Genomic DNA, 23,773 nt, shown 5'->3' with positions numbered 1-23,773 from the left:
CCAGGCATGCTACAAAGTTCTTGATATGTCCTAATTTGTCAACTAATCATTTTGTCATAAATACTATTATCATAGCACTGTTTTTTTATTTTATAAAACACAGAATGACTGAGGCTAAGACACAAGCTCTGTATCACATAGCTGTAAGGGGCTGAGGTGGAATGTAATCCCTGGTCTGCCTGAATCCAGAGCCAGTCCTCTTAGCACTAACATGAGACTGCTTATATAACTTATTTTAAAGTATATTTGTATGATTTCAGAGAGGGAGGGAGAGATAGAAACATCAATGATGAGAGAGAATCATTGATCGGCTGCCTCTTGCATGTCCCTATGGGTGATCGAGCTGGAAACCCAGGCAGGGGATCAGGCCCACAGTCTGGGCATATGCTCTGACTGGGAATTGAACTGTGACCTCCTGGTTCATAGGTCAATGCTTAACCACTGAACAATGCTGACCGGGCTGTATAACTTTTATTTTTTTAAATCCTTACCCGAGGATATTTTTCAAATGATTTTTAGAGAGAGTGGAAGAGAGAGGGAAAGATAGAAAGAAATACTGATGTGAGAGAAACGCATCGATTGGTTGCTTCATGCACGAGCTCCAACCAGGGCTTGGACCAGGGAGGAGCCTGCAACTGAGGTATGTGCCCTTGGCTGGAATCGAACCTGGATCCCTTCAGTCCACAGGCTGAGGCTCTATCCACTGAGCCAAACTGGGTAGGGCCAGGACGTATAATTTTTTAACTGCCTCTGCCCCATCCCACTATTATCTTGGTTAAAAACCAAAAACAACAACATTGGAAATATACATCAAATTTATTTAAGAAATCCATACCAACAAAAAAAATTGATCCCTAAGGGCAGATTTTAGGCAAACCTGAAGCAAACCTCCAAAACTTGTCATAAACTTGTCTATTCACTATTTGCATAAACATCTTTGTATCTTTAGCTTGGACTTTGGAACTTAATTTCCAATATTGAAAGTGGTGGGTATATCTAAGGTAGCCCACAAAGCCCATTCTATTTTGAAGGCATATACCACTTTGATTTAAGAATCAAGTCTGAATGCTCTTTCCATATGTTAAATACAATGTATCCTTCTCATATGTCATGAGTTTTGGTTGACTGTAAAGAATATGGAGCTAAAGACTTTCAGTTATTTTCAGGTATATAACCTTTTAAAATTGCCATATACTGAGATGGAGAAGACTTAGGTAGGGATATACGTAGCATTGGGGGAGTAAATTGGAGAATATTAACATTTTTAATGCTATGTTATATGGAAAATAGACCTCCATCCCCTGAAAAAAAAATATTAAGAAAATGTTTAGCAGGATGCACCAGTATCATTCATTAATTTTTGTAAGCCCTTCATAATTTAGTTCCATTCTTAGTCTGTACTACTTTTTCCAGAAATTAATCCTATGATTTGTTTTAGGCATTTTTTTCCTTGAAACTTCAAGGACAGTCCCCAAGATAGAGTAAATAAATTCTTATTGAAACTCCTCTAACTAACTTAAAAATTTTTTTAGAGTAAATTCAGGCATTCAAATTTAGGAGTGCAAAACTAAGTTTCCTAATTTTGAAAAGTGCCCTATTGCAGTTATTTTATGCTCCAGGAAAGAGAATTGTGTAAGAAGCAGAAGTGAGGAGACCTTTGAACTCTTTTGACACAGTGTATTCTGATTTTATCTGGCACCTCCTTTTATATACATGCAATGATCTTTCCTTAACTTAAATTGGTGATTCACACGTGCAAAGGACAGCCTAAGGATATTGTATTCCTTTAGCAAAGATAACAGCAAAGGAGAATGTTTTGCTACAAGGAAAGCAGATCATATGAGAAAACTTGGGGACAAGAGAAACAAGTTAGTGGAGAGTTTTAGAAAGGAAAGTAGGTCACTGAGACAAGCAGAAAAATATCTTTTTAAAAAATGAAGTAATTCTTAAAAGGTATACTCCAGCCAGTGATTCAAAAAAAAATGGAATAGCTTGACTCAAAATCGCAGAAAACTATTTATAGAGAGAACCATTACATGATTCAGGGTGAAGAAAAATGTCCTCTCTAGTAAGTGTGAAAAACCAATAAGGAACCTTGCCTAAAGAGTGAATCCACCTTAAGAGAACCCTTATAAGGTCATTATGTAGAACTGGTGAGAAAAAGCAAAAATATTGCCAGGAAGAAGTGAAAGAAGTTTTGAATAAATTCACTTGGAACAAAATAATGCCAAATTTGAAACAAATCTAAAAATGTCTTGATGCAGAAAATGGTCCTAAAATGGGCACGGGGGAAAGAATGTGAGGTTAACAACTTTGAGGCAATTGAATAATTTAGTGTGTCAGTGTTGTCCATAATTACTATTCTTTACAGTCAAAGGGATATAAACAGAGCTCAACAGAAAATTGGTCTTGTTAGAAGAGCATTTAGAACAAAAATACTTTATCAACCCTTCTCCCTCCAGCCTCTTGTTTCCCACATTCATATGAGATATTTTTAAAATTAGTAAGCCACTCTTATTCATATATATAAGAATCTCTTCCTCTGAGGAACATTTTCTAGCTGACTTAAGACAGGAAAGGATAGAGATATCTCTGGCCTGAACAGCTGGGAGAGCCATAAAGGTCTCTGGCCAAGAGTAAAAAAAAAGGAAAAAAAAAAGAAAGAAAGAAAAAAGAAGCTGCTTTACTCTTCTGAGCAGAGAAGCCAGCGGTTTCAGTCCCAAGGCTTGGTGGGATAAGGTTGCTAGGTACCATAAGGTAGATCAAAAGTAACTCCAACTCAAACAGATAAGATGAATATGTGAAGGACAAAGAATAGACACAGAATATTGGGACAAAGGAAACATATTTTCACAGAGGATAGAGGAATGTTGCAAATAGGGGAAAGAAGGAGGGGGCATGTGGGCTTTGGCCTTAGCAGAGTGACCAACGAGGAAAGCATGGGGGTCCTAAGTTGGGGGAAGAGTCCAATTAGAAAGAGTCATGAAGAGACAAAGAGCCACAGCCTTTATAATGCCTCAAGACAGCGGCCACCCTGCTTAGGGGACCCCTCTGTCCCTCTGTGCCAGGAGGGACAGAGTCTTAGGAATTTAGAATTATAGTTTTAGAGATAGTATCTGCTTACAATAAAGTTTCTGTACTTCTCACCTACCTACTAATTCGCTCCACACCAAGTTACTGGTGTTGTAACCCTCTTATGTCCCCAGTATCTCAGTGCAGAGATTTGATGTTTCACTTTCCTTCCCTCTTATCTATCAACATGGGGAGTAGGACCTCCACAAAATCCCTCCAAGGTGTCTCAATTATCATTGCTACTACTGGAAAACCCAGTTTCCTCTCCTAGATAATTGCAAAAGCCTATTTCTGCATCTCCCTCCTTCCACCCTTTTCGCTTCTGGTTTGCTCTCCTCATGCCAGTACTTCATATCACCACTTTAAAACACAAATTGGGATCGTGCATTCCTCAGCTCGTGTCTCCTTTACACTTCCACGAAAAATATGAAATCGCTTTATGGCTTTCCATTGAACTGAAAATGCGAGGCAATGTCCTCGATAAACTGTACAAAGACCTACTGGTACATGATCTGGCCTCTTTTTACATCCCCCAAACCCACCTGTGTTCCATATCTACCGCACTGGAGCCACACCGGTCTCCTTCTTGTCCTGCAAACACTCGTTAAGTTCCTTCTCATCTTTGTATATTGTCTATTCCTTGAAGTCATCTTATTGTCAGTTCCCTCCTATTTGAAATACTCCTAGTATAATCTTAAATGTCACCCCCTCAAGAGAACCTTCACTAAGCACTGCATGTAAACAACGAAGGCATTCATGTGCTGTTCTGGCCCTCGGCATAACATTGCCCAGGGCAGGTGCGCAGAAATGGGAAGTAGGTGCTCTATTAGTTTTCTAGGGCTCCAGGAACAATTACAATACACTTGGCAGTTAAAAAACACACACACAAAAACACCCAGAAACCCATTCTCTCACAGTTCTGGGGTCTAGACGTCTGAAACTGCAGCATAGGCAGGTCTGTGCTGCCTCCTAAGGCTCCAGGGGAGAGTCCTTCCTTGTCTCTACCAGACCTGGCATGCCATGCATTGTTTTGATTGTGACAGCATGATTCTAACCTCTCTGCGCCCATTTTTACATGGTCTTCTCTGTGCCTCTGGGTGTCTTCCTTTCTCTAAGTGCTGGAGACCAATTCCAGCATGTCATCATTTCAAGAGTTTCATCAAAAGGTTGATGAGACTTGGGGACTCAACAGGGTTGAGTCACACATGTAGTCACCTGTTGGGAATGGCTGAAGGCATTTCCCCAAACCTGAATAGGAATCTGATTGTGGCTTCCAGACAGCTAAAAGGTATCTTAAGCTACATGCTATTGCCTCCTACTGGCCAAATACCTGAACAGCCGTAGGCTAATTCCCCCATTCTGACAATGGACTCTGTACCAAACCCTGACCCTTTGAAGTGTATGTCTCCACCTTGCCTCAGGACAAATTGTGTTAATAAAAAGCATGGGGTCCTGGGGATGAAGGGAGAGAACCTAAGACCTTAGACTTGAGATCTTGGATCTTAGTTCCTTTAGCTAAGCTCCTCTGACCCCCAATGTCTTTCAAAATTATATCTTGTCTCCTGACTCTTTATTAGTCTCTGGATTCTATAACATTTATGCACAGCCTTCTCCAGATTCCTGAACCCTTCTTGATGCTGGGACAAGAACCCTGGCATCTAAGGATAATGGTCATTGGATTTAGGGCCCCAACTAATACAGGATGGTCTCCTCGTGAGATCCGCACATTAGTAATATCTGAAAATATGCTAATTCCAAATCATGTCACATTCTGAGGGTGAAATATCTGTTTTGAAGGGACACTAGACACACACAGGTGCTTTTGTATGGCCATTGAATGGCAAGTAGTAAACTGTAAAATATGTAAGAAATAGCTGTTATTTCTAAGGAATGTGACTTTTGAAGTGACAGACATTCATGGAAGCAAAAGTAAAATCATGGTGCTAAAAGGATTAGTGTTCATGTAATAAGTAGAAGTTATTAAGCAATTGCAGAGAAATGGTAATTTTTAAAATAAAATTCTTGTATGCAGAAAATTCCACAGTTTTAGTCTGTTTTCCATTCTCATCAGTGACAAGAAACCATGGGTTAAACCAGAAATCTCGCCATGGCTCTGCCATTTTTTAAGTGTCAACATGGACAAATTTAATTTCCACATTTGAAGGGGAGGATGTTCATTCTTGTCTCATAGATTTTCCTAAGAATTAAAGTTGATAATGTCTGCAAAGCACTTAGTACAATGCCTGGAGTTTATGGATCATGCAACAGCTGCATTCAATATTGTCTCATTGTAATAGTAAATAAATTCAATTTTGCGACTTAATAAAATATTGCTTAATTTAAATACATGCTTCTCATTCTATTCAATATAACTAATTTACCTTTACTTATCTCCATTTTTTCCAAATCATTTTTAAAACTACCATGATCAAATACTTAATTTCTTTGGACAAATACAATATAAGGTATATTATTACTTCCCAGTCATTATATTGATTTTTCTTTTCATTATTTCTTAATGTATTTAAATATAAATGTATTTTATTTTTATTTTACAGGCATCCCTCAGGCTACTTTTAGTGTATGTATATGTAACCACTTCCCAATTTCCCCAGATATAGTAATTTTACTAATCTGATTTCAGTCTACTCTTATAGGAAATATTTTTACAATCTGTATGTAGAAATTATCAAAATAATATTTGCAAAATACTTCTAACTTTATAAAATACTAGAGGCCCTGTGCACGAAATTCATGCACTCAGGGGGCAGGGTGTCCCTCAACCTGGCCTGCGCCCTCTTGCAGTCTGGGAGCCTTGTGGATGTCCGACTGATGGCTCAGCCCTGCCGTGGAGGCGGGAGAGGCTCCTGCCACCGCCGCTGCGCTCGCCAGCCGTGAGCCTAGCTTCTGGCTGAGCAGCGCTCCCCCTGTGGGAGCACATTGACCACCAGGGGGCAGCTCCTGTGTTGAGTGTCTACCCCCTGGTGGTAAGTGCACGTCATAGTGACCGGTCATTCTGCCGTTTGGTCGATTTGCATATTAGTTTTTTATATCGGATTTTCACATGTGTTATCCATTTCATTTATTATCCACTGGTTCACCCAACAAGCACTGCATTGCCTAGCATTCTTGGTACTAAGCTAGATGCTGGGAAAAAGAACTAAAAGCCATCCTCCAGTACTTAGGAAGCACACTAATGGAGTGTGGTCAGTGCTGCGATGGTATATGCGCTAAGTGACACAGTATTTTAAAGGTGCAGTAAATGGTTCAAAGTTGTTGTTTTTCAACATACATAATAGGGTTACAAGGGAAAAGGGAAAAATTGGGAGAGGTAACAGCAGATGCAAAGGCATGGAGGCTTACTGTGACTGAAGTCTTGATTTAAAGGTGAGGGGTGACACAAATTAAGAACAGGGGAAAAAAACATAAGAGTCAGATAGTAGAGGGCTGCAAAGTCCTGCCATGGATGTGGAATTTATTCTTTTTTTTAAAATATATTTTATTGATTTTTTACAGAGAGGAAGGGAGAGAGATAGAGAGTTAGAAACATCGATGAGAGAGAAACATCGATCAGCTGCCTCCTGCACATCTCCCACTGGGGATGTGCTCGCAACCCAGGTACATGCCCTTGACCGGAATCGAACCTGGGACCTTTCAGTCCGCAGGCCGACGCTCTATCCACTGAGCCAAACCGGTTTCGGCGGAATTTATTCTTAAGATAATGGAAAGCCATTGAAGAATATTAGGTTAGGTATGATTTTTAACTAATTTTAGAAAGCAGCAAATTAGGAGTTACAAATGCATTGGAGAGGAGTTATATAGGAGGTATGGGGAATAAGGGTTCCTAGTAATCCTTGAGAGAAGTGTGAAGGGTCTAATCGTTATCTTATAAGTGAGGTTGAAAAGAATGGAATAGCTTTAAGTGACATTAAAAAAGTGACTTAGAAAAATAAATTTAAAAAGAGAATGAAAATTGGATGTCAGTTCTCAATTAATTTAGGTGACTTCAGTTCATTTAAATAGTAATTGTTCACTCTTGAAATATAACTCTCGTTATGTATGCCAATAGTTATTACCATGTTGCCTTTGGAGAAACAGCTTTATTGTAGGGTCTGGAATTTCCAAGGAGAGTCTGAAGTTATTTTTTTCCGTTTAATTATTGTCTCTTAGTTTTTGATATGTTTTAGTTATCTAAAGCTGGAAAAGAAATTATATCCAAAATTTAGTGGCTTAAAACAAAAAATGGTGTTTTATCTCTCACCAATCTCTGGGCTGTCTGGGCTCAGCTGACTGGTTCTTCTCTTCTATGTGGTGTGGCCAGGGGTCACTCTGGTGTGCTCTGCCTACCCTAGGACCCTATTGGGACTACAAAATCCAAAATTGCTTTACACACATGTCCTGGACCTCTTCTCGGGTTGCTGAAAGGCTGTGATTGGCTGTGTCTTTCTTCAGCAAGGAGTTTGATTTATGACATGGTGGCCCAAGGCTCCAAGACTGAAATTGGAAACTGTCAGGCTTCCCGAGAGCTAGGCCCAGAACTTGCACAGACTTTAGCTGCATTCTATTAGAAAAGGCGATTCAAACAGCCTGCCCCGATTCAAGGAGGAAAAACAGACTTCACTTCTGGATGGGTGACATGAGGATGCAGGGATGGGAGGAATTATTTGGGAACGTTCTACTATACTGCATCATTGGTGCTAACCCATTTTGCAGATCATCTCTGAACAGATATTACTTTTTTCTAATTATTATCTTCTTTGAAGTAGGTAATATAAATTTAAGGGTATATGGTAACTTATAAATGCTTACAGAACAGGTTATTCCTCAGACTGACAATTTAATATAGGCATAGAAGAAATTATTTTTTCATTGCATGTGTCCATGAAATATTCTTGAGACATACGGCTTAGATATCTCTATAAATGCATTAAGCAGCTATGCTGTTCCTTGTACTTTCTCTAGTTTCAACAGTGATGATAAAATTCTTTTGCTATAAGACATAAATTTTATAATAACCCCACATAGGGAGGAAAATCTCTTTATTATCTAATATTTTCTGATGAGAAACATTAAAAGGAGTGGTTTATATGTCCCTTTAGCACATGTGCTGGTCAATGTTAGAAATGGTGAAAGTAGATAAAACAAATGATGGAGTTGAAGAGTCATTGATTTTGTGAGGGCAGTAAGAAACCCTCTACCTTACAACAAAAATTGTAATTGTGAGGCTCCTAGGAACCTTTTATTTCTGGGGTAAGGTGATCATTTTATTTCAGAAGGACTAGAGAAGTCTATCATTCTTCCCTTTTCACTGACTCCTCATGGTCATTTAAACTGGACATCCTATATTCTAAATCAAAGATTAGTAAACTAGTAACACTATTCAGGATATGATACTAATAAATATATATTGCAGTTGTATAGAAAATTATCTATTTGAATGAGGCAAAGTCATATGGACTTTATTCTATATTGGTTAAGAGTCTTAAAATGAATGTAGTTTAATTTATAAACACACTGAAAAATCTATATGATACATGTAAGCCTACAATTGAAGTAGACTGATATAAATAAACATAACCCTAAAATACACACACACACACACACACACACACACACACACACACACATACACACTATGACCAGTACTACCTCCCCATTATCAAAAACAAAGCAAAAGCAAACAAATAAACAAAACTGTGTCTTTGGGCATTCTATGAATAATTTTTTTAGTTAAATTATGTTACATATTTGGAATATTAAAACCTTTTTAACTGAATATGAGGACAATCTGGGTGTAGCTCCTCACTGCTCCTCTTTCCAGAAACACCAACCCCTTTGATATCCAGGGTTGATTTTGTTATAATTTATAAACTATCTCTTTTCGTCCTCACCCTTGCTTCCCAAAGCTGTGTGCTCTGGTAAAGAGAGGCATCTGATGACTTCGTATTTTATATAGGAAGCTGCACTAAATAACTCAGAGCAAGGGCCATGGGTTTACTTGGCCTCTGTTTGAGATAAGGGTCTACTACCTATTAAAGCTATGTGACCTTGAGAAATTATGTAAACTCTCTGTGCTTCTACTTCCTTTTCCGCAAATGAGAATAACAATAGTAGGTGCCTCAATGTGCTGTGATTAAAATCTATGGGTGAACGTCATGCATGTTACACAATTTAGAAGAGCGCTGTGCACACATATCAATTAATAATTGCCTTTAATCTTTAAGTTTCCAGTGAATAGATATCAGTATTTACTAAATGCATTTTGTGGTCAGGACACATTAAAATTACCCTCACACTTCCTCTTTTCTAATTTTCTGGTGAGAGAACCTGAGGCAAAAATCTTTCTCAGTTGTACTTATTTGGTGACTTTTGCCATTTTCAGTGAGCTCTCTTATCTTCATAATGCCCAAGCCCAACACCGACCCTTTTTCTTAAGGATTTACTGTTTTCTTGGAGGTATTCACTCCTAGGAAATTTAGTTATCTTCCCTTTACCAACGTAGGCCCTGCTTTGGGTTCTCAGATATTCTTTTCACAACGTATGTGTTAAATATCATTTCTCTTTTTTTCATCATCCTTTGAAATACTCTTTAGAAAACTGTTCTTTGGTTAATATGAAAGCTTGTATCTTGACAGTAAGTCTCAAATATATCTTCCTGCTAGCAGCCATCTGTCAGCAGGTTGGAGCTGGACTGTCACTAGCGTTAAACTGAAATACACTTTCAGTGGTGTGAAAACCCATTCAACAACAATTTATCTCTCACCTCCTTTTGTTCCCCTTTACTACGTCATCTGCAGAATTGAGTCCCCTAGAATGGCAATATCATCTTAGCTGTCACTCATACTCTCACTGCCTTCAAACAGTGTGTGGAAGAAAGCCTACAAGAGAATTCAGAAGTCCTTGCGATTTGTTTGTTGATGTGCCAAGGGCTGTAACTGCTCTTTAGAATCACAGAAAGCCTGGTTTTCACCTTTACATGCCTTTCAATGTACTGTTCCTTCTAAAGTAAATAGTGACTCTAGGCCTAAAGAAAAATCCACAGAGGTGTGGAAGAAGATAATACACAGAACCATTATTATTAGCACTAGGTTAACATGTGTAAGGTAATAATAAGAAGGAAAAAAATGAAAATCATATTATTGCTGCTTGCAGTGAAGAAAAGTAAATGTCAAAAGGAAGATAAGTTGGAAAATACAACCTGAATGCCTTTCAGTTACTTTATAGGTATAGAAATATTTTCTCTGCTCTTTCCAGCTCAGCACTTTCTTGCAAAGATTTTTTAAAAATAGAAGTGTTCATTAAATAAATAAGACAGGCAGCTCATGTCTGGAGGACTATAGGACACCTCTCTCTGGATTTTGTCAAGTGTGAGGAGAAGGGAGATGGAATTAACAGTACCCCCAAATGTAACAATCTGGAATAATTTTATTGCCTATCGTATCTTTATTTTGTCATAAAGAAGAAGTGGTGGAAAAGCAAGTTAAATGTTAAGACACCACCAAATCTTGTATTTCTCCACTAGTACCCCAAAGCTGTAAATTCACTATAAACAGTAGAGAACATAATACCTGTTTGTATTCTTAACCATGGCAAAGCATAAGATCATTAAAGCAGTATTTATTGTCACATCACGTAAATTATTTTATAATTTCTATGCTTTGTGATGATTTTCTTGTGTATTCCTCACAATAATTTTATTATTTTAGTACTTGATTGGAGAGGAGTCTCCCATGCTCAATGAATGATAGTGCCTTGAACTATTGAATTCTCTTTGAATTCTTTTTGCCAGAATGAATATGTCAGTTGATTATTGTAATATTGTTTAGACATAGGCTTTTAGAATGAAAAATTATGTTGTTTGAAAATAAATGCTGAGAGGATGTATAACTAAAGTCTACAAAAACAGTAGTACAAACATTAAGGGAAAGAGGTAGACTTATAATCCTCTGATGTCCTGACTTTGTTCAGGAAGTAATTAGTATCTACACTAATAAAAGAGAAACATGGTAATTAGCGTACGACCGCTACCCTTTTCATTGGCTAATCAGTGAGTATATGCAAATTAACTGTCAGCCAAGATGGCGGCCGGCAGCCAGGCACTGAAGCGAGCATGAGGCTTGCTTGCTGCGGACTCCAACGTTCCCCGCCTCACTTGCGGGCCTCTCAGCTGCAACTCTAAGCAACTATGTACTATGTTGCAAATAAAAAGGTAAACAAAACCCCAGAAACCAGCCGGACTGAAACCCAGCCGGACCAAAACTTTGTATCCATGTTTTCAGCAGGGAGGCCTCAGAGCTAAAGCTGGCCCAGAATAAAAAAAAAAAAAAAAGAAAAGAAAACAAGGAGCGGTTAGGAGCTCCAGTCACTCGCCACTTGGAAAACAGCCCTCAGCTCCTCACCCAGACTGGCCAGGAACCCCAGTGGGGAGCCCCACCCTGATCCAGGACACCCTTCAGGGCAAACCAGCCGGCCCCCACCCATGCACTAGGCCTCTATCCTATATAGTAAAAGGGTAACATGCCTCCCAGCACCGGGATCAGCGGAGCAGCGAGGCTCCCGGCACCGGGATCAGCATGACAGGGGGCAGCGCCCAAACCCCCTGATCGCCCTGCAGCTCTGTGTGTGACAGGGGGCAGGGCCACAACCTCCCTATCTGCCCTGCTCTGTTTGTGACAGGGAAAGGTGCCCCAACCCCCTGATCAGCCCTGTTCTGTGCCTGATAGGGGGGAGCTCCCCAATCCCCTGATTGCCCTGGGGCTCTGTGTTTGACAGGGTGCGGCGCCCCAATCCACCCCCCCACGGGCCCTGCTCTGTGCCTGTTAGGGGGGAGCTCCCCAATCCCCTGATCGGCCCTGCTCTGTGTGTGACATGGTAGAGCCATAACCTCTCCATCAGCCCTGCCCCGAGTGTGACAGTGGTGGCGCCCCATCCCCCTGATTGGCCCTGCTCTGTGGGTGATAGAGGATGGCGCCCCAACCCCCCTCCACGGGCCTTTCTCTATGTGTGACAGGGTAGAGCCATAACCTCCCCATTGGCCCTGCCCTGAGTGTGACAGGGTGCAGTGCCCCAACCCCCTGATCCGCCCTGCTCTGTGCATGACAGGGGGCGGCGCCCCAACTCCCCAATCGGCCCTGGTCTGAGCCTGACCAGGGGCTGCACTTAGGGATTGGGCCTGCCCTCTGCCACCCGGAAGCAGGCCTAAGCCAGCAGGTCGTTATCTCCTGAGGGGTCCCAGACTGCGAGAGGGCACAGGCCGGGCTGGAAGACCCCCCTCCCCCCGCCCCCGGAGTGCACAAATTTTTGTGCACCGGGCCTCTAGTTAATGTATAATTTACCCTAATAAACATGGACACACATTTCACCCTCTAGGGCAGTGGTCGGCAAACCGCGGCTTGCGAGCCACATGCAGCTCTTTGGCCCCTTGAGTGTGGCTCTTCCACAAAATACCCCGTGCGGGCGCGCACGTACAGTGCGAAGTTGACTTAAAACTTTAAGTAAAGTTTATTAAGTTAACTTTAGGGAACATTGTGGAGTAAAAGAAGATGTAGTATCAAGGATTGAGAAAGGTATGTTGAGATGGATTGGACATATAGAGAGGATGAACGAAAGGAGATAGATGAAACAAGTATACAAGACGAGTGTGGATGGGAGAGTTGGAAGGGGTCAACCTCAGAGAACGTACCTTAATCAGATTGAGGACGTTTTTAGCAAAGGCCAGCTTAGGAGTACCCTAATTAAGTTAATAACAATGTATCTACCTATATAGTTTAAGTTTAAAAAATTTGGCTCTCAAAAGAAATTTCAATCGTTGTACTGTTGATATTTGGCTCTGTTGACTAATGAGTTTGCCGACCTCTGCTCTAGGGTTACGACTAATATAGGTGTCAAGCTTCTTGGCATTGGTTTGGGCAATGGTCTACTGGCTAGGATACCAACTGTAATTCCCAACTAAAAGCAATTAACACAATTAAATGGGTAAAGGACTTAGACATTTGTCAAAAAAAGACATACTAAATGGACACCATGTCTAAGAAAACATGCTGAACATCACCAAATATCAGGAAAATGCAAATTCAAACCACAATGAGATATCCTCACATCTGTTAGGATAGCCATCATTCAAAACATCCAAAACAAATAAACAGACAAACAAACAGAAAATTGTATTGCTGGGTATGTGGAGATTTTGAAACTCTTGTGCACTGTTGTGAGAGTGGAAAAGTATGCAGCTGCTATGGAAAGCAATATGAAGGTTCCTCAATAAATGAAAAGCAGACTACCATATAATCCGGCAATCCCATTTCTGCATAGTATTTATCCAAAGGAGTTGAAATCAGAATCTCAAAGAGATAAATGCACTTCCATTCCCATTGAAATAGTATTCATGAGAGCCAAGAAGTAGGGGACAATCTAAATATCCATTAAAGGGTGAATAAAGAAAAAGAGGTATACATATGCAATTAAAATTAGCTTTAAAAAAAGGAAATTGTGTCACATTACACAATATGGTTGAATCTTCAGGTTATTATGCTAAGTGAAGTAAACCAGTCACTGAAAGGCAAATACTGAATTACTCTATGCCTATAAAGTATTTAAATTATTCAAATTTATAGAAGCAGAAAGTAGAATGGTGGTTGCCAGGGAATAGGGTGATGAGAAGATTAGAAGTTATTGTTTAATGGGCATAGCATTTCATTCATGCGAGATGATAAAGTTCTAGAGATCTGCTGTACAATGTACATAGAGTTAACAATACTGTACCTTTCAAAATTGGTAAGAGGATAGACTTCATATTATGTGTTGTTTACCAAAATAAAAAAGGATACTCTGACTGTTAAGTTTTTTACTTTATAAGTCTTTATCTCATAAGTGCTGTCTCTCTATAAGAAAAAGTGAACTCTTGATGATGAACAAAAAAGAGCCATGTCAATATAATTGGGCACAAAATCCAGATTGTAATAAATAAACACAAGAGTGAGAAAGGTAAAAAGTAAATATAAGTGTAAGTATTGGTCTATCATGGAACTTGGTTAGCACAAAGTAGAATAAAATATATTTAAGCACATCCCTTAAAATACTGTATAAATAGTCTTTGCACAATTCTCTACTATATAGGAAAGGTAATATATGGCATCAAAAAAAGAGCAAACATTTAAAATATATATTGTTAATAAAAGTCTTGTTGACAATGTGAATCAATTCTTATACATTGTAATTTTTTTCAAGAATAAATCAACTGTTTAATTTTAGTGGACATTAACAGTTAAGATGTGAAAAATACAGCATAAGGCACTCAGAAACTGTTAAAGGCTAAATCTATGGAAATTTGCCATGCCATTGTTTTGAGACATGTTTTCCATAAACACATAGTGAATTATCTTGATTAGTTTGCTTTCATGGCAAAGTGTGCTTACCCCAATCATTCTGTAAATAATAGTGGTCTGCATCTCCCTGCTTCCTCATGTTGTAGCTTGTCAGTTCCATAGAGACACTCTAAGGTAATGTCCTTTTAATCATGATATGTGTGATGAATACATGAGCAAATGTGGAAGCAAGATCATCAGAGGCGATGGGTGGAAAAGGAGATAATGCTTCACACGAACTCTAAAGATCAATAAGTAGCTGTGGATTTATGAGAGCAATGAGTAACAAAGAATAAGCAATTGTTGTTTCATTCAGAAAAGGCAAACATGGATTACCAAACAATAAACAGAAACCAAAGTAATTATGTCCAAAAGAGAAGTGAGTGTAGGTGGTGTATCCCTTAAAAAAAATATGTTAAGGCTATGGAGAGGCAGTTCGTAAAATACGAATTATGAATGAATGAGAAGCATATGATATTTGATTTCAATAGGAATCAGAGAAATGCAAGATAAAATACATAACATTTTTGTCTTGCAAAATTTGCCTTGTGAAAAGTCTGGTATTGCCAAAATTGGGGTTGCAGATAGGAAACACTTCATAACCTGGTGATAGTAAAAATTTTTATATTTATTGAAGATAGTTGGGCTCTTTCAGTTCCATTTCTGGAACTCCATCTGAAGACTATTTCACACAAGTATGCAAGGATCTACATTTAAAGTTCCTCTTTACAACTTTGTAACCACAAAGAATAAAGCCTTTTATTGGAGATTTATTAAATAGATCATAGTACAGGCATACCTTATACCATCTAGCTCTGTAGTCATTACAAAAGAATGTAGTAGAAGTACACATGGGGATCAGTAATATTTTACAAAAATAAATAGATTCAGAAAAATGTACATAGTATAACTTACTCCATATGTTAAATATATATACAATGCATAAAAATATGCCTATATAAGTGTGTGTGTCCAGAGGTGGCCTGGAATGATAAACACTAAGTTCATAACAATGACTAACCTTGTGAAGCATAAGTAAATGAGGGAAGATTTTATTTTAGTTTTTTTTTAATGTATACTTTCATTGATTTCAGAGAGGAAGGGAGGGGGAGAGAGAGTCAGAAACATCAATGATGAGAGAGAATCATTGATTGGCTGCCTCCTGCATGTTCCCTTCCCCGGGCATGTGCCCCAGGGAGTCGAACCCGGGACCCTTCAGTCTGCAGGTCGACGCTCTAGCCACTGAGCCAAATCGACTAGGGCTTACTTTAGTTTTTAAAAAATCTAGTTACTTCTGATTATTTTGTGTTGGAAAAAGTATACTATCTTATTATGAATAATGTGGTGTTCATCAAACAAGCTTAGATATAAAAAAATGAAATGAAGAATACAGATTAAAAAAAGCTTTGAAAAAGGTATAATTTCTAGTTTGCCTGGAGAATAAAAAAAAAAGAAAAGTAATTGAAATGCATGAATCAACAGGCCCTTGAGGAATTAGTGGACAAAGCTGAGCATGTTATTTTAGGACATACGTCCTTTTTCTAAAACTGTCAGGGTTATGGGGCTTGAGAGCATATAAAACCACCCATAGATCAGTTTGCAGATGAAGGGATTCATGCCTGCGTTTAGTTATGAAGTTCAAATTGGAAGCTGTTCAGGCAGAAAACTAATAGAAACAGGTGATAGCTAATTAACCTAAGGCTTCACCGTAATTGCTCTGCAAGAAGCAATTTAAAAGGGACCTTTCCCTTTTTTTACTTTGAAAATAATAAAATGCCCTATTTGACATTTGGCGTTTGAGCAAAAATACATGTATACACACAAATACTGGCTTTTAAAAGAACTTCCACCTTATTCAACTTCTTAGTAAGTTTTTTAAAGGGCAAAAGAATCGTAAGACCTGTGGTTCATGTCACAGTGAATATCCCAGGCTTAGAACTTTGCCCTATATGGAGATAACTGGAGTAGATTCCTGGAGTTACTATGGTTAGGAGCATAGGACTATATTGATTCATCCAGTCCCCAGCCATAGGTCTCACCACTAGTCAGTATTGTCAGCTAGCAAAAGAAAGGTGCTCTTGTGAACAGAGTGTGGGAATAACGTACAGCATCCCAAATCAGCCTCTGTCTGCCACAATCTACAATCCGGCTTGCCATCTTTCTTGCAAGGTTCTTCACACTTTTTTTGTTTTTGTTTCTTTTTTTAAAATTAAACTTATTAAGGTGACATTGGTGAATAAGATTACATAGGTTTCAAGTGTATATTTCTATGATACATGACAGTTTATTGCATTGTGTGACCACCATAGGAAGTCAAATCTCCATCTGTCACCATATTTTTGGCCCAATCACCCTTTATGACCCCCACTCCTGTTCCCTATAGTAAGCACCATACTGTTATCTGAGTTTTTGTTTGTTTTCTTCTTATTTATTCACTGTTGCTTTCAGTTTTATATCCCACATATGATTAAAATCATATAATTCTTCACTTTTTCTGTCTGACTTATTTTGCTTAGCATGATAATCTCAAGATCCATCCGTTTTGTTGCAAATGGTAGTATTTCATCTTTTCTTATGGTAGTATCGCATTGTATATATGTACCATATCAACCATCTACAGAAGGACTTTGCTTGTTTCCATGTCTTCACACTTTTAAAAGAGATCCGCCTATAAAACAAAAACTCATTTCTTCCCAGAGAGAGAAGCCCCAAGTTGCCTGCATTTTCAACAACTACTTCCAGACACAGATGCTTTGGGCAATATGACATTCCACATTCGCCAAAGTAGCTAATCTCCTCTTCCCCGCGTTAGCTCAGTATCTCTGAATGACACTTTCATGGCACTTAAGCTTCATGTTTGACCCCAAAATGTGGAAATGATACCTGGGTAAAGAGTTCTCCAAGAGTCAAACTCTCAATAATTTAGACCTCCGATAGACCTAGCATGAAATCTATAGGATGGCTGATGACAGTTGCCCAAGATTGAATTTCTCAAAATATTTTTTCTCCAACATCAGGTTTCACTTGTTGCAATGAAATTATGGATTGTGTTCATTTTGGACCAACTACTCTGGTTTATGACAGAGCAATTGCATTGATTATTTTTACTTTTTATTTTTTAGGTCTGAGTCTGCTAGAATCAGTGTGGGACAGACTATCCTAAAACACATTAGTAGATTGTAGAGATATAGATATGCAAAAGAGTTATTATGCTTTACCGAGAAAAAATGGAGTTAATTTTTTAAGGTCCAAAGTGCATACTAAAATCATTATTTTTACTTTATTTTTCAATAATAATTTACATTCTATATTATTTTGTATTCATTTCAGATGTACATCATAGTGGCTGACAATCATATACTTTACAATGTGATCCCCTGATATTTCAAGTACCGACCTGGCTCAAACATAGTTACTACTAATTTCCCTGTGCTGTACTTTATTTCTCTGGGACTATTTTGTGACTACCAGTTTGTAGTTCTTAATACCTTCACCTTTTTCAGCAATGCAGTTATGGGTATCCAAAATTAGATTGGAAACTACCTCAAGGAAGATATCATGTTCTAGAATTGTGTTTGTCTGTTGAATCATGCAATAGATGATGAGTCACATATGTGGAAGATTTCATTTCATCTACTGGTATAAACTTACTAAACAATATATATGACAAATCTTCTAGTATTTTACTAGTTATGTCTTACCTTTTTTAAAAATTTGTTAATTTACATAGCTCTAAAATTGTCATTTCCAAAATGATTGTACATTGATCTTGGAAAAACAATAATAGATCTGGATTATTCTTGTTTTATATAGTGTTAATGTCTGTTTATTTGTCTTTTTGTTGCAGGATTTATTTATACATGTGGTGGCACTTTAAAAGGACTTAATGGCACTATAGAAAGCCCTGGTTTCCCATATGGATATCCAAATGGTGCAAACTGTACTTGGGTAATAATAGCAGAAGAAAGAAATAGAATACAAATTGTTTTTCAATCATTCGCTCTAGAAGAAGAATATGACTACTTATCCTTATATGATGGACATCCTCATCCCACGAACTTTCGGACAAGGTTAGTGTATTTTGAATGGGAGAATGGAGAGAAAATATTTTGAGTAAAAGCAGTTTATCTTACAAAAGATGATTAATATTTGTGGTGCAATTATAATAAAGTCATATACATTTGGAAATATATTATCCCATGAATAAATTAACTCAGAATCTCTGACTTCATGACACTGGTATATTAATATTATCTTGCAAAAAAGTTAATATTAATTGAATTGTGACCTCTTTAGAGTGGCTAAAGGTATTATGTTTTTAAAAATATTTATTTAAAGGCTTCATTCTTTATGGGTATAACTTTTGATAAAGTGAATGCATACCAGGAAATGTGTCTTTCAGTGGTATGTACCTAATTTTAATATATAACAATATGCAAAATGCTTAAAATAGATATTCATACAGTAGTAGAATACATGATTTGTAGATAACGTGTATGATTTATAAATATAAATATCTGAAAAATAGGCCTTTTTATGTCACCAACTGGGACATTCACATTTCTGTCCATACAAATGAAATTATTTACTTTTAAGCTAGCTGATAAGACAGAGGTGAAATTAGCTGGCACCCTGTCTGTTATTTCAGTGGTTCTTCAGAATTTCTTTTTGGAAGATACAATATGTAAACATAAATATTTTTGCTGTCTTACCAAAAATTCCTTCTAAACATAGATGAACTCTCATTCAACCAAGTCCAAAGTGCCAGATATTACATATTTCACTGAGTCCTAAAATTTCACCCAAGCGTGTACATATTTCTTTAACTGTAGTACACTGTTTCTCAAATTTCCTAATCAAAATATTCTAAGCAGATAACCTATAAGAATTAGAGGCTTTTTACATACTTGGCTATGTTTCCAGTCAGAATGACAGTTAAAAATGCCCGCATTGTTGTTTCAAACCACATGTCTATGCAAAGACAAAGGTCACTGGAATGATTACAGGTAAGATTTTGTTTTTCCATTTTTGTGTGTGATACATTCATTAGAGTATTTCTAGTTTCTTCTTTTTTTTTTACACTGTGTAAGTCATTCAATATTCATCCTATTAAAAATATACAGTGTGGCTGACTTATTTGACAGTGTTATTTCATCATCATTGTCACTATCATTAAAAAGCTGGATGCTGTTTGTTAATGACAGAGCATCGAGTCAGGATAGTAAACAGACAGTGCAGTGTGTGTGTTTCTGCTTGCCTGTCGTACTGTGGACATGTGAGTGTCTGCCTTCACCTGTATACAGTCAATCATACTACAGGCTGTAAGAGAATAAAGAAAACAATTCTCAAACTGTCAAACCAGCTAAAATGGTGTATATACAAGTTTAAAAATAAAGACTTTTGCATATTTTTTTATAGTAGCAATGTATGCTCTATAAGTGGTGTAAAAAAAAATAAAGCTCTCTTAATGCTATCTGGCAGTTTCTAACTATCAATTTAGATGGTTTGGTTTGTATAAGAATCTATTCTCTCTAGATCCCCTTGAAAATGAAAACACATTTTTATTTTACCCCTGCTGTCCCCTTGAAAACAATAATTGTGACTCCTGGGAAGTTAAAAGACTTTGTCAGATGGGTCAAATCAATTTTTTGTCCTCATTCTTTGCTTCTTAATCTGTAAATGAAGGAATAATAGCACTTAACAGATATTATGAGGATTACAATGTAATGAAAGCTCAATAACCTAACACATCATTTATTGAGTCCCTTGTACTGAACACTGCTAAGTATTTTTTATTCATTATATTATTTAACTTTTTTCTTATTCAAACAATGTGATAGATTTCTATTATTATCACCATTTTACAACTGGGAAAATGAGGCTTATGTTACGTGTCCATGTTTAATACTGTTGAAAGTTGAAAGAGGCAGAATTATCATTGCAACACAGATTTATCTCAGTTCAGAGCTCATGCTCATTCAAAATAATGTTTAATGCATAATATATAATTCATAACTGTACATAATAAAAGCCTAATATGCTAAGTGTCCAGTCGTCTGGTCAGCCATTTAACCAATCAAAGCTAATATACTAATGATATGCTAAGGCCCCTCAACCGCTCACTATGACATGCACTGATTCCAGGGGGCAGACTGCCCACCAGTCGACCAGTTGCTGTGATGTGCACTGACCACCAGGGGGCAGATGTTTCGACTGGTAGGTTAGCTTGCTGCTGGGGTCTGGCTAATCAGGATTGAGTGAGAGGGGCCACACACGCCCTGGAGCCCTCCCAAGGTCCCTCCCTGCTGGCCAACCTCCCCTGTCCCTCCCCGGCCCTGATCATGCACCAGTGGAGTCCCTTGGCCTGGCCTGCGCCCTCTTGTTATCTGGGCTGAGGAAACCCCCCTGCCCCACCCCCCCACTCTGAGTGCATGAATTTCATGCACCTGGCCTCTAGTTAATCTATATGTATGTAATCACCAGGGTTTATCTATTCAAATATGAATTTAAGCCTATTTTTTAATAAAATGTGGTAAGATAAATAATAAAACCAAATTTTAAAACATGCATAACAAAGATATAAAACATGCATAACAAAGAAATGTAAGCCCCAAATATCATCCTGTCCATCCTAAGTTAATTGGTTAATCTCTTCCAGCTCTCCACCTCCACTGCCCTTTTCCTCTGAAATAAGTCAGTCTATTGTATACTTCAATGACTCTGGATCTTTTTTGTTCAACAGTTTATTTTGTTCATTAGATTCCACATATGAGTGAGATCATGTGTTACTTGTCTTTCTCTGACTGGCTTATTTTGCTTAGCATAATACTCTCCAGGTCCCTCCATGCTGTCTGAGAGGCTTAGAGATCCTTCTTTTTTACAGCTGATTGGTGTTACATTGTGTACATGTACCATAGTTTTTTAATGTTTTTGAGATCCCTCCACATTTCTGTGTGTGTCAACAGTTTTTTACTTTTTATTTCTGAGTAACATTTCATTCCATGAATTGTTTATTCTCCTGTTAATGAACCTTTAAATTATTTTTCTTTGGGGACTATAAATAAAGACACAATGACCATTCATGTACAGCTCTTCTATTGGATGCATTTTCATTTGTCTTGGATAATACTTAGAAGTAGAATTATTGGGTTATTGAGTATCTATATGTAATTTTATAGAGGAAAATAAACACACACAAAAACTTCCAAACAGGTTTCCAAAGTAGTTGCTTCATTTTATATTCTGCCGTAATTTTATGAGAGTTACAATTGCACACATTGTTGTCAACATTTGAGGTTGTCAATCTTTACTGTATTTTTATTTTGCATTTCTGTGATGATTAATAATATTGAACACTTTTAAAAAGTGCTATTAACCATTTATTCATATATCTCATGAAGTGTGTTCAAATATTTTGTCTACTTTATCAGCGGGTTGTTTGATTTGTCTTGATATTGAGTTATGTGTTTTGATGCAATCTTTTGACAAATATATACATTGTAAATTTTTTCTTCAGATCCTTGACTTGCTTTTTTCATCTTATTACACTATCTTTTGATGAGCTGAAGTTTTAAGTTTTAACACAGTCTAATTAATTAATAATATATATTGTTAATGCTTTCTATGTAGTCTGATAAATATTTGCTTATCCAAAGATAGAGAAGATAGTGCTGTATTTCTCCTGAAATTTTAGAACATATTTAGGTCTATGATTGATTTCAAAGGTGTACAAGAGTCTAGATTCATTTTACTTCACATGGGTATAATAGTGAACAAGAATTAGCATGGCCTATGTTTTAATGAATTGTAGGAATGATAATTGAAACTATAAGTCCCAGCTGGCTGCTTCTGGGCACAACTATAGTTAAGTATATTTTAAGTAGTTGTTTTTTTTTAATTACTACCTGATCAACTAAATTTTGCTACAAGCCCTGTCATATATTTTTCCTATTTCTATGATAAAACTTTTTACCCTTTCAGTTTTCTTACATTGTGATCGCCCATAATCTATTTATTTCTTTTGGTCATAGTTATAAAATATACTTCAATTACTGTAGCTAAACTCTGTGCTTTATTTATCCTTTTATTGTTTTTGAATGTCATTTAACCAGTTTGTGTTCTCAGTACTGTGAAGACAGATATAAAAGAGTAATATATTCTGCCATAATTTCTTGTTTATTTTTATAAATTTGCTGGATTCTTGACATAATCGTGGAATTCACAAGCCTTGGGGACATAATCAAGGAACAGTAATTAGAATGAATAAACAGCAATCTGAAGCTTGAATTCCCACTTGTGTAATTGGTAGACCTTTTCTTCCTCAGAAAATGTTGGCAGTGTGCCCATAAATGTTCTCGAGCAGCCACTATAGTTCTCTTCTGACATAATTAATCTTGTCTCCTTTCTTTTCTCCACTGCTCCCTGGATTTCCCATATCACTTCCTAATACTCATGTTAAAATCCCTCCTCACCCTAATTGCTGCTCCTTTTACTGAAACACAATGATCTCTCTCCTTTCCTGTACAATGTGGTAGAAAACGGGTTTCCCACAACAATCATTAGAAAATATCAAAAGGACTTGTTAGGCCATAGAAGTAAATGGCCGTAGAGTGTTCTTTGTGGCAGAGCACCCTAGTGATTTCATTGTACTCCCAAGGCTCCATTCACACAGGTTTGACTGAGCATGATATAACTCAGTCTGATTTGTTGTCTCTGAAGACATCCCCCTTCAGAGTTAGAACCAGTCCTTATATCTTGATTATGTCTCTTGTATAATAAAATGCAGAAGCTATAAATGTGTGTGTGTGTATGTGTGTGTGTGTAAACTGCATGTGATATTAACAACTGTTTGCTCAATAAGAAAAAAAATACCAGTTTTGCATGTTTATGTATTATATGAATGAGTTCAACCTAATAACGTCATGAATTTTGCTTACTGTTAATCTAACTGTGATCTTGATAATAGCCTAGTATATAATATATAGATTCCACAAGTCACAGGATTGAGAGTAGAAATAGGTTTTTCTCTGGGCAAGCTTGCAAAAGATGTATTGTGGTTAGTGCCTTCCTCTTCAATGCTTTAATTTACTGAAGATTTGTTGTATCACCACGGGGCATGCAAGTGAATTAGAAGAAAAAAGCCAATTAAAATGTTGATGCACCTTAGGCAGTTAATGACTCTTCTCCTTAGATATCATTCCTCACTTTGGAGCATTCAAATTAATAATTGGATAGATCTCAAGGATGAGGTTTCTCAACTTTTTGTCAACACAAAAGACTCTTTCACATCTGAGCAAGGCAAGGATTCAAGAGTATACACAATCAGTTGTTGTTTATAC

At 37.5% G+C, this 23,773-nt stretch overlaps 1 protein-coding gene across 1 annotated transcript in view; it reads left to right on the top strand.

Moving 5' to 3' along the window:
• Positions 1–23,773, top strand: part of CSMD3 (CUB and Sushi multiple domains 3) — an 831,991-nt gene that overhangs the window by 75,364 nt on the left and 732,854 nt on the right. Inside the window, 1 exon segment of the mRNA XM_006085310.3 lies at positions 18,283–18,505. Coding sequence (XP_006085372.1) covers positions 18,283–18,505 — 223 coding nt within the window.

Source organism: Myotis lucifugus, unplaced genomic scaffold, assembly GCF_000147115.1.
Source record: "Myotis lucifugus unplaced genomic scaffold, Myoluc2.0 scaffold_17, whole genome shotgun sequence".
Classification (NCBI taxonomy): Eukaryota; Metazoa; Chordata; class Mammalia; order Chiroptera; family Vespertilionidae; genus Myotis; species Myotis lucifugus.
This window is presented reverse-complemented; position numbering and strand designations above follow the sequence as displayed.